The 13002-nt window shown below is 35.9% G+C and overlaps 1 protein-coding gene across 4 annotated transcripts in view; it reads right to left on the reverse strand.

The window, feature by feature from the left end:
* LOC307138715 (receptor-type tyrosine-protein phosphatase delta) overlaps positions 1-13002 on the reverse strand; it is a 185600-nt gene that overhangs the window by 18821 nt on the left and 153777 nt on the right. For all 4 annotated transcript variants that reach the window (XM_079837245.1, XM_079837243.1, XM_079837244.1 and 1 more), the window contains 5 exons: positions 12770-12867; positions 6490-6613; positions 2678-2853; positions 765-884; positions 530-684 (listed from right to left, as the gene is read on the reverse strand). In XM_079837245.1, coding sequence (XP_079693371.1) covers positions 530-684; positions 765-884; positions 2678-2853; positions 6490-6613; positions 12770-12867 — 673 coding nt within the window. The remainder of the gene's footprint in view (positions 1-529; positions 685-764; positions 885-2677; positions 2854-6489; positions 6614-12769; positions 12868-13002) is intronic.

Here is a 13002-nt window from a genome sequence, read left to right on the forward strand (position 1 = left end):
TGTTAAATATTATTACAATTTAAAATAATTGTAAAATAAATGTATTTTAAAATGTAATTTATTTCTGTAATACAAAGCTACATTTTCATCATCCTCACTCCAGTAATCGGTGTCATATGATCCTTCCGAAATCATTCTAATATGCAGCTCAATTTAAAAAATATTATTATTGTTCAATTATTAATTAATGCTTTTTATTATTATCAATTTAAAAAAAGTTTTTGTTGCTTAATATTTTGGTGCTTAATTGTTTTCAGGATTATTTGATGAATATAATGTTGAAAATAACAGCATTTATTTGAAATATAAATCCTTTGTAAAATTATAAAGTCCTTGCTATCACTTCTGATCAATATAATGCATCCTTGCTGAATAAAAGCAAGAAATAATAATAATTAAAAAAAAATGTGTATGCATATTACACTCATTGTTGGAGTATCATGATCATTTTCATTTTTATCAATAATATATAAATGAAATACTTTATAATAATAATAACGTAAAAACAATGAAAGAGATCTCTTCAGACCTGCAATGCACCACCATTGGTCCAGCATCTGGCGGGTTGCAGGATTTGACCCTGCGCAGGAAGGCCAGGAACGGCGTGGGATGTTCCGGGACGCCGTGATCCGGCCACGCCGTGAACTGGAACTGCCGTACTTCTCGCTTCTCGCTGGATCCGTTCTGAATTCAAGAGTAAAATGCTCACAGCACAAATGAAATATTTCAGTTCTGGGTGAACGATCCCTGAAACACCCACATACCTTGTAAAGTGCAAACGTTCGGACGCAGTACGTTGCCAACTCAACCGTGTCTAGCAGCGTGACCTGAATGAGCCCGTACGTCTCCGTCCCTCTGTTTGGCCAGTACTGGTCACACTTCACCTGAAAACACAGACACACATCTCCATCAAACCTGCAGCAGCAAACATGCATCATGCTCATTTAAAGCAAGAGAATAACTGCAGCGAGCAACATGATTCCCATTTCCTGCTGACAAGCGGATTTCTCAACACACGAGTGGGTTTTCCCTGAGCCTGACAGACGCTATAATTACTATCTCAAGCGATCTGTCGCAATCACATTAAAGCTGGGCCCTTATTACCATTATAGATGTTGGTTGCATTGTGAGTCGCTATAAAATAGCGTCGCATTACTGTACGGCAGCCGCCCTGTCAGGAGGAAAAGAATAAAAAAGACGGAAAACGCGGTTACAAGAAGAAAATCGACGTGCATCGCATGTTCAATGCAGGTCTGTCTAAATGCAAACAAGAGCAGGATCTGAATGATTATATTCTGCTGATAACATATTCGTTAGGACATTGTTTAGCCGTGAATATCTTGACGCTGCGCTCATTAAAATGCATCGAGAAGTTCCAGCACCACATGACCGAAACCGAAATGGGAGGCTGCCCGTTACAGCCGCACAAAGACTGCAGGAGAGCTGCTTTATGTGACCCTCCAGTCCATCTTTAAAGATTAGACCAGCAAGACAGAGCAGAAGCGTCAGTCTATGGATTCATGCAAAGGACAATTCACATCACAAAGAATAAATGCAGGAAAATCAAGGCATGAATTTAAATTCTGCAACTCATAATGGCAGCTGAAGACGACATGATGCTCTGTGTCTTGCCTTAGAGAAGAAATTAGAAGGAATCTGAGAAAACACACACACACACACACACAAATCAATGGTGCAAATGAGGAAAAGATTAAATGAAATGTGGGTAAAAATCTGCAAAATTTGTGGATGACATGGATTGTAATATTAACCAGACAAGCAATCAGTTTGACGAAAACGAGATAACCTTTTAAACCTCTGTTTGAAAACCGTTAATTTTGCCAGTAATTGACATCATTTGTTAAAAAATAATACAGTTATAGCTCTGCGCATTTCACAAATACGGTACGAAATGGGGCCAGAACAGTCAGAAAAAAAGATGATGTATCATCAGAAAACGAGATCAGGAGGAGAAACAAAATATTATTTGAGTTGTTTATTTTCTATTCATATGACGTTTGCAATTTTTCAACCCTGTTACCAAACTTTAAGTTGGTGTGTATGATTGTCACTTATTTGCCAATAAACCTTAAGTTAATTATTTACCGTAAATTAAGCATTTAGTGTAAACTTATATGCAAAAACATTAACGTATATGCAAAATGTGCAACAGTTAAATGTTGTTGGTATTTAACATTAGTTAATAATTAAAATTTCTTTACAGCATTTATTTGAATATCAATTTAACTTGTCAATATTATGTCTTTGTTGTATTTTGTTAATTCAGAGCTTTAAGCTAGGTTTATTTTATGTGAGATAATAATTTGGAATAAATCATGGGACACCACACTCTACAATATTCATTACAAGTTCCAAGTTTAATTAAATTAAGTTTCATTAATAAAAATAATTATTATTATTTAAATACTTTTTTTTGTTGTTTGTCCAAAAAATAAGCAATTCATCAAAAACAGTACTGCATATTGAAGCTGAATCCAGAATTGATTACCTGACACATTCTGACAGGGACAAACACATGACAAAGATTGTAGTATGTGAGTATTTTTTGTGTCCGCCTACGCGCACTTCTGATTGATTTGTCATGTCTGGTGTGCACAGACAACAGTGTAAGCCAATCAAATCAACAGATGAGTAGTGATGTCACAACAAATCGTACCCTGGATCTTTCCTCCAGTTTGGTCATCATGACAATATTTGCACTCCGCTGCTCCCAGATCATACGCCAAAAATCGCCGAAGGTCTCCGGCAGCGCGCCTTGAGTGGCGATGTAGGCGTTCTGTTTGCGATAACCATCAATGTAGTTTGAGTTGATGTAATCGCTCCCTGGAATGCCTGTGAAAACAACACAACATGCAGAACACAATGAGAAAAAGTCGACTACGGAACAATGTGAGCTGTGTTTTTAACACATGGCTATTTGAATGCTAAAATATTCTGTTTCAGTCTAGCTTTAAAACAAAACCACTGTTTTATTTTTTTCATGCTCTGGTCGATTTTGGTCTATTTTGCTTCCATACCATGGCCCCTATCATACACGCGGCGCGATGTGACGCCATGCGCGACACAAGTGTTTTTTGCACGTTTCAGCTCGACGCAGTTATCATGTTCACGTCCAGCGCCATGTTGTTTATATAGCAAATGCACTCACGCGCATCTGTTCACCCATGGGCGTGCTGGTCTGAAAACGAGGTGTTCAGGCGCATTGTTGGCGTGTTGCTATTTTAACGCAACTGAAATCGACTGCGCCATTGAACGAAAAAAACCAGTAGTTTGCAGTATTTTTTTCGTGTTATTTAAAGGGTGCATTAGTAATATGTGGCTATAGGAGAGTGCACAACGCACATACATTCTGCTCATTACACACACAGGGTACACTACACACAAACATTTTTAAATATTAAAAATAAAAGGATTCCTCTCTGGAGAAGCTTTCAGTCTTTCCGCTCGCAAATTCCGTCATGTAAATAGCGGATCCGCCATGGTGCAAGTGCAACTGGCTTTTAAAGGGAATGGGAGAAGAGACTCTGATTGGTTTATTGCACGTTACGCCTAAAACACCCATGACTCATTAAGAAACTAAGTACAACCCTTTTGGACCATGCGCCTGTTGTGCCGATGGTTTTTTCCATCGTTAAACTAGTAAAAGTGGATTCGGACCATGCTTCAGACCATGTGATCAGATCGCTAAAATAGGGCCCCATATCTTCTTTCTCACATCCAAAAATACACATTTAAGTGTTTATTTTATTGCACTTCATCTATTTGTGTCTGTAGATTTCAATTACAATACATATCTTTAAAGCATGTGCATTGTTTCTCCACCTTAGCAGCACTTACATAGACCTTTACAGCTTTATTCCTATATATTTTTATAGAGGGGTTTGTTCATATAACATTCAACTGATTTTATGCAACATTTTAATCCTATCCTAAAACATTGTGAACATGTATTTTTCTCTTTGTTGAGTGTTTTCTGATTATGATTATGATGGAGTGATAAAAAAAAAAAAGATATCCAAAATCCCCTCAGTAAAACAAAAAACTAAAACTTAAACTCTAATATGTTAACCAAATCAAACAATCAAATAATTTTAAACCTGGCTTTCATATTTCTGTTCTATAAATGTATGCAAATTAGTGCATATTTAACACAGTGTCTTGTTTGCATTTTTCAGCATAACATTTTCAGAAAACATGTAATACAAAACAATTTTCTTAATGTAGTGTGATTAATCAACTGGGTAAGTATAATGATATTTATTAGTTATAATTCATTATTCTACTCTATTATATCTGTTTTTCATTATGATCATGTTGCACATATGTGACCCTGGACCACAAAACCAGTCTTTTCGCACGGGTATATTTGTGGCAAAAATTGGGATGCCAAAAATCATTAGGATATTAAGTAAAGATCATGTTCCATGAAGATATTTTGTACATTTCTAATGTATTATAATTAGTAATATGCATTTCCAGGGACTTCATTTGGACAACTTTAAAGACTATTTTCTCAATATTTGGATTTTTTTGCACCCTCAGATTCCAGATTTTCAAATAGTTGTATCTCGGCCATTGTCCTACCATACATCAATGGAAAGCTTTTTTATTCAGCTTTCAAATGATGTGTAAAATAATTGACCCTTATTACTGGTTTTGTTGTCCAGGGTCACATATTAGAATGACAGATCAGTGAGATTGTCAAACTTCAGATGGGAAGTTTCTGCAAAATGGCCCCAAATCTTAATTTCAGATATACTGTGTGATTTCTGATGAGCAGACCTTCATTCTCCATGAGAAAACAAAAAAAAGAAAGAAAAGTAGAATAAATTGAATCTAAGTGAATAAGTGTGAGAAATCTGGAGAAGACTGTTTCTGCTGTTAAAGCGCTGACAGCGTGTCAATGCTGCAGCTCCAGCTCAGCTCACACATGCAACGGAGAGATAAAACTCATCATTCCCTCGTCCACCCGACGCCTCCTCTCACTCGCTGTCTGTCTGTCTCTCTTCCATGTGAATTATTTCACTAAGAATTAATAAATAAATTAAAAACTCCATGTTTTTCATTTTCTCATTCATTCTGTGACTGACAGGATAGAAAGACAATTAATCCTGCATTTCCTTCTCTCTTTTGGAGACAAAGGAGGCCAAAGTAATGAACAGATGTGTGTGTGCGTGTGCATTCAACCAACCATGTATATTTGACACATTATGACTCTGTTCCAAAATCTAGTGAGCTGCCTACATTTTAAGGCCTCATAGAAAATATTACATGAACCAATATCTATATTTTGTCTTGAGTAAAAAAAAATCTAAACATCTTACTGTTTTTCTTACCCCATTCAGTGTTGTTTTTTGCGAGATAACATTTTTACAAATCCTTTTCAGAAATAGAAATAAAGCACAAATAAGATAAAATGTAAATGTTACTATTATGTGTGTGTGTGTGTGTGTGAGAGAGTGTACAACTCAAACCAAAAATAATAATTGATAATAACTGAAAAATATATTATAAATAAATACAGAAAATTTAAGCAAATGCTAGATATTGAAATCAAACTAACAATTAATATTTGAATAGTATATAAACAATGCTAAAACAACACTGACAATTGGAAAATGACAAAAATACTGATACTGAAACTAATTTCTTGCAGTTTATTACAGTATCATGCTATTGCCAAACTCCATTGGAATCAACTGTGAATTGAGTCAATGATGTTCCATTATCATTTTGATGCTGCCTTACACTGTAGCTCCCTACATAGGCGGTACATATCAAGGGAGCTCACTAGGTTTAAGAACACAGCCACTATTTCTCCATCGTGTTCTGTCTCAGACTGAATGTGAGCAGGCCAGTGGAGGAGTCGCTCCATCAGTGTTTGTGGAGTGTGAATGAAGCGGGTATATGTTTGATGTGGATTTTCTGCAGCAGCTCATCACACTATTTCATTTCTCATTGTGAAACACAAAGCAGGCGTGTTTATCAGGGCTGGACACGGCAGATGGGCATTTATTTGTTTCATTGTTCGCTGGTTGAATCTGTTATTTGACACAGTTTGGAGGGAAATTAGATGTTTTATTTTGGGAATGCTTTTTTATGAGTAGAAATCATTCAATATGAATGTGTAATGCTGCTGTAGACACAGCGAAAATTTGTTTCTTAATCAATATTTTTGTTTAGTTTTCCAATAAAATGGTTTGAACATCCTTAAAACAAGATACAACACAGCATTATAATATAAATATATAATTTGTACATTTATTCATTAATCTATTTGTTAATTTGAAAGACAATAGTCTACTTGTCATAACTTTTTTGTTAATTATTTTGTTCACCATAAATTAATTATATTTATTCATTTGTGCATTAATTGTTGAATTTGTTCATTGATTTGACCAAAACAAGAACATGAATTTTTCTGAAATGATACGATGATCAAACACTAATGAGAAGAGAAGATCGTACCATCGATGGCAGAGAGCAGGACCCTTGAGTGATCATAGGCGATGACGTTAGCGTATCTGTTCTTTGGTTTATTCACCTCCAGGTTTGAATGCTCCCACGTGAACTGCTGACCAGGATCAATTGACTAAGGAAAAATGAGGAAAACAGGTTCATTAATGAGCACACATTAGCCATCAGAACGAAACAAAGTCACACAGATGCGTTTCATTTGCATCCTGCATATGCTAACCGTTGGCTCAGACACAACATACTCTGAGCGCCTCAAGGCTAAAAATATCCATCTAAAATAGAAAGACGTGTCCTGACCCATGCGGTTATGATAAGCATTCAGTGCCTGTAAAAATAGAGTGGCGACTGTAACACGTCATATAACGAGAGCGTTCAGAAATAAACGCTGGTGCTGGGAGGTGAAACACAGAAAAATGCTTTATCCAGGGCTCGACATTAAGCCTGTTCACGTGCTTGTCCTTCAGACAAGTAAATCTGTCATTCACTTGTCACTTTTATTTTTTTTTGTAAATATAATTTATTCTGAAGCAATATTCTCACTAGGGTTGGGTACCGTTCATATTTTAACCGGTATCGGTACCGGTACCGGTACCGGTACCTGAAATTTCTCACCAGTGTTCAGTCAGCTTTGACATATTTAAATCTGCATATTTGTGATGTTTTTACCTTTTATTTCCATAATCTTATTAAATATAGGTTATGCTTCAGCTTTTATATTCTTAAATTTGATATCTAAATTAATTTAAAATAATACACTATAGGGCTGTTACCAATAACATTAATTAATTTACACTGAAAATAAATTATGAGATTGTTTTAAATATTTTTCAATATACAAATAAGAAATGTTGGAAACAATGTTTAAACATGAAACTAAACCACCAGTAGGTGGCAGCAGGTGCCGGTCTTAATGAGTGAGTCATTGAGACGATTCATTGAAACAATTCATTTGAGGCTGTCGTTTATAAATGCGTTATTAAATCTTTTATTCATGCGATTCATTCAAAACGTTGAATCATTCAGTAACACGCTGTTGCTGTGAGGTGCGTTATGGTTCTGCTGTGATGTTTGTTTGGAACTATTTTCGCTGCTGAAATAGAACAAAAACTGTCAATATTGCCTCTAAAATATAAGTGACTTAATGTCAATTAATTGTTTATGGAATTGTCATATGAAATCAGTGTCACATTTTCAGTCGTGATGGTTTTCAGGAAAACAGCACTTGCTCGTATCATGTTGCTTAACTGTATCATTTGACGTTTCTTTGTATGAGCGGCGTGAGCGTCAACAGCGCAAAATTGTTACCGTCAGTTCATTATACATTACATTATATATTATTATCCACTATCGATCACCACTTACACTAAATTAATGCAGAATCTAGGGCTGTACGATTAATCGAAAAATAATCAAAACCGAAATTCAGAACCTCTAACCGACATATTTTTTCCATGTCGGTTATTCCGGTTTTAGTCACGTGACTCCGCCCCGTCAGTCACATCAAGTGCAGTTTGCAGGCACACAGAGAGATGCAGGAGCAGTTATCTTTGTTTATAGATGCCCAGAATCACTATAGTAACTGCATGTTTTACACAGTTTATACATGTAAGTTAATTGCCGTTCTTCCTATAGCCTACGCGCTGCGACACACGCACGCACGCACGCACGCACGCACGCACGCACGCACGCACGCACGCACGCACGCACGCACGCACGCACGCACGCACGCACGCACGCACGCGCACACACACACACACACACACACACACACACACACACACACACACAGCGCGCGCAAGCCCTGAAGCCAGATCGTTTTCACTTTCGTCCTCATAAAGTATGTCAAGTAAATGCGTTTAAATGCTTGCCAGTATGGAACATTTGAAGTGTTTGTGCACTATTCAAAAACAACAATACGGAAAACTTATCCATTCAGTGTTCAGCTTTTTTCTGTGACACAGAGAGCCGAGCCGTGTCACGTCTCTGACAACGTGTGCGCGCCCTGAAGGCAGACCTCTTTCACCTGCGTCCTCACAAAGTGTATTATGTTGAACTAATGCCTGATATAATTTGACAAACAAACACTCAGACAGAAGCTCGCACATCACGTGAAGATTGCGTGCAGAGAGCAGAGCAGAAACGCAGTGTCAACGCTGTCCTGTGACAAAAGTAAAGTCACTAAAGTAGCTTAGAAACTCAACCGGTATAGGCATATATTTTAATACCTTTGAAGTAAGTACAAACCACAGCTTCATAATGAATAGAGACGGTATGAGTAATTCATACACACAATCACTCTCTCCTTAATGAATTCAAATAAATGTAATGTAGGCCTACTGTGCTAATTTATCTGTATCTGATTTACAACAAGTAGAAATCTGCCCCATATACAATAACTGTATTCAAGTATTTTAAAATCACAAAGAAACACACTTTTTTCATTAGAAAAAACAATTCCACCTTTAATAGTAGAAAATATTTACAGTAAAAATAAATATAAATAAAAAAATAAAATAATCGTTCATTAATCGTAATCAAAGTAAAATGTTCAATTAATCGAGGTTTTTATTTTTGGTCAAATCGTTACAGCCCTAGCAGAATCATTTGTTATTGACGTTTTATTCAACTACTTGTCCGGTTGGGCAAGTAAAATTCTCTTTCAAAAAATCCACTTGTCCCGGACAAACGTTAATGTCGAGCCCTGCTTTATCACAAACTGCTTCTATCCTAGTGTACATATATATATATATATATATATATATATATATATATATATATATATATATATATATAAACAAGCAATGAATGAATGAATGAACACATGAATTGAATCAAATGCATGAATTGAGTAACAAATGGAAAAATCTACACAAAAATGAACAAATAATGTACAAATGAATGCATATTGAATGCATATACCTATTTGAATGAATAATTAACAAACAGAGTTATGACAAATGTCTAACAAATTAACAAATTAATAATTGAACAGATTAATGAATAAATTAAATCAAACAGATGCATGAATGGAGAAACTTTGGACAACATTTTGCATGCAATGGATGAATGCATGAAAGCATATATAATCCACATATGACTGAATAATTAAAATGATGAATAAATGAATGAATGGATGAAATAAACTGAAAATGGAATGAATGAATGCATGAATGAATCAATAGATTAGAACAAATAGAAAATAACAAATTTACAAGTTAAATGCATTAATCAAGAAATAAAGAAATTTTGATATTGCACAAAAAGAAAGAAAGTTGGATAGACAGACAGACAGACAGACAGACAGACAGATGGATAGATGGATAGATAGATAGATGTGATATGTAATCCATTTACAGGCAATGAAGGAATGAATGAATGAATGAATGAATGAATGAATGAATGAATGAATGAATGAATGAATGAATGAATGAATGAATGAATGAATGAATGAATGAATGAATGAATGAATGAATACAAATTAAATTAACAAATGCATGAATGGACAAATAAATGAATGAACACATTAATAAATTAAATTAACATATTAATAAATGAAAAAGAAAGAAAAAAGAAAGAAAGAAAGAAAGAAAGAAAGAAAGAAAGAAAGAAAGAAAGAAAGAAAGAAAGAATGAATATATAATCCATTCACAGGCAAATGAATGAATTATCAGCAAAAATTAATTGATGAAAAGAAATTACAAAATATAGGAATGAACAAAGGACAGAATGAATGAATGAACAGTTTACACAATGCAGTCTATCTCCACACATGACTCTTCCTGCATTGACACTCCTCTATACATTTAGTGAGGAAGTCACAGGATTGAAGGTTTCAGCATCGAGCATTAAAAACAGGTGTCTGCATGAAAGCACTGGAGAACGCGGGATGAGTCTGCCAGTGAAAGAGCTTTTGTGCACAATATGACCTCAGCGTCAGTCTTATGTGCAGTTTGCAATTTTTTCCCATTTACTTTAATAATGAAATTATTCAGTCTCCGCAGTGTCTTTTGAAAATGAAAAGATGATACGCATCTGCCTGCGAGCCAGCTCTCCGCGTTGACAAATTTCAAATTACAGTTTTCAGAGGAGCGTTGAATGAATGAAAATTGGTCCCGTAAGCGTAGAGGGGAAAGTAATGTCTTCATGCCTTGAATAGATTTTAAAGGATCACACAGAGATGTGCTCCTTTTCAAATGGCGCTTTTGTCCACTGATGTGCCCTTTCAAACGAGAGCAGACGACTGCAAACAAATCGCAGCCCCACTTGGACAAATTACACTCCAAAATAGCAAAACGATAAACGCTCTGAGATTGTCAATAGCCAAGACAGATATTTCACATTTGCTGTCTGAGTTTGGCTGTTGAGAGAAGAGGAGAATGCTGCTGTTTTAGCAGTAAAGTGCTTGCGCTTGTTTGTGTAACCTCTACAATAAGCAAATGGGGCCCAATATGAAAAACCGTAAATTGACAGTGGTGCTATTTTTCTGCCAGGGCGAGTCACCGCGCTGCACCATAAAGCGTCACTAAAGATGACAAATCTCCAGTTAAGCCGCGTCATTCTGCCCAAATCTTTTGAAACATTGCTTGTGAACTCGCCTGCTTCATTGTGCTGCTGAAATTACTTTCCGTGCCCATGCAAAACCACCCCAGAATGACAATCCCGTGTGTTTTAGCTCAGCTCTGGCAGTCGTCTTGGCGGAGCTCCACGTCTGACCTCATGCGCAGTAACCGCAGACTGAGGGGCCTGAAAAGAGTGCCGAACCCTCGCTCTCACGGCCCCACTCCACTCAAATAACAACCCATCGGGAAACAAAACAGAGTATAATGTTTTGGCCCTGCGATCTCAACGACACGTCTCTCCCAACTAGATAACAAGATTACACAGAGAAACATCCTACCTGACCTTTCCTACACTGGCGTGTTAAATGACAGCTGATAGGCGGCGGGAGATATGGACGGGAAATGTTTCATTGTGGTTGGCGGGGAGCTGTGAGCGTGACTGATACAATCGCCTTTGCGAGTGCTGAATGTTCATCAGGTCAAAACCAAATAGTGGTGGTCCGTCTGAACGCTACACCGGCACACACATGGTATGCAGGAACGCTTGCCAGGGAGTTGCAAGGGTGTTTCTTTTCAAATCAGCGTGAGTAACAGTGAGAGCAATGACCTTAAAACTACCAGTAATGATTCTGAAAAAGACATGTTATTTTGAAGCCTTTTAACATTTCAAATGATCTGCAATAAATATAGGATTTGAATATAACATTTTTAAAGATTTTAACAAACAAAATCATGCTCGAGAACATAATCATCTGTTTTTGTTCATGTAATTGCTTCTGTCACACCAAATGCTCAGACATTCTTTATTTCACTTTTCACTCAAATAACTATGCTGATAATATAATTTTCATTAACATTAGAAAAATGCAGAAGCATTTTATCCTGTGGTTCTCAACCAGTAGGTTTCACAACACCTCCATAGGGGCCACAATATGGATTAAATGGTTTAAAATTAGTCAAGGTTGAAAATGAGATAAAACAGCTAAACATCAAAATGTAAACTTCATCATATTTCTTATTTTAACTTATCATATTTTCTTATTCGTATATTTCCTGTTTTAACTGCCACTTTTAAATAATAATCAGGAGTTTAGAAAATACTAAATTAATAAAAGAAAAAGATGGATGATAGAAAAGAAAGAAAGAAAGAAAGAAAGTAGAAAGAAAGAAAGAAAGAAAGAAAGAAAGAAAGAAAGAAAGAAAGAAAGAAAGAAAGAAAAAGAAAGAAAGAATTAATGGATGAAAAGAAAGAAAGAAAGAAAGAAAGAAAGAATTAATGGATGAAAAGAAATGACAAAAATATAAGAATGAACAAAGGACAGATTATTTATTTAATTATTATTTTTTTTAATTATACATTTTATTTATCATTTTAATATGTTACCATTCCTACACTCTTAAAAATCAAGATTCTTTATTGGCATTCTTTCTATTGCACAAAAGTTTCTTTAGATTATTCAAATTGTTCACTGAAAGTTTCTTCTGGGAATTAAAAATGGTTCCTCTATATCATCACTGCGGAAAACCCCTTTTATGAAACTTTATTTGTAATAGTGTAGTTCCTGTAAATAAATAAAAAGTCTGAAAACTGTGCTATTACAGCAGGAAATATCAGAAATATTGCCTTTGACAATGGGGAGCCTTGGAGTCTAAAAGGTTGAGGACAAAAACAGCTTTTTCCTGCAGAAAGTAGGAAAACAGCTGATGATTACCTCATATTCCTGCGAAAACTTCAAGTTGTCGTTTGCTTTCAGGCGCTCAATATGATCAGCCAGCTCCATGACCGGAATGGGAGGGTGACTGGCCATCCCTGTGGACAGGAGACAAACAAAGAGTCCTGATGTTAGTGCTAGCGAATCTGAGTACACCGAGAGATGAGCGTAATAGAGGATGGAGAATGTGAGGTTTTTATTTGGCCTGTATGATTGGACGAAGCAGCCACATG

The sequence above is a fragment of the Gobio gobio genome (assembly GCF_949357685.1).
Source record: "Gobio gobio genome assembly, chromosome: 2".
Classification (NCBI taxonomy): domain Eukaryota; kingdom Metazoa; phylum Chordata; class Actinopteri; order Cypriniformes; family Gobionidae; genus Gobio; species Gobio gobio.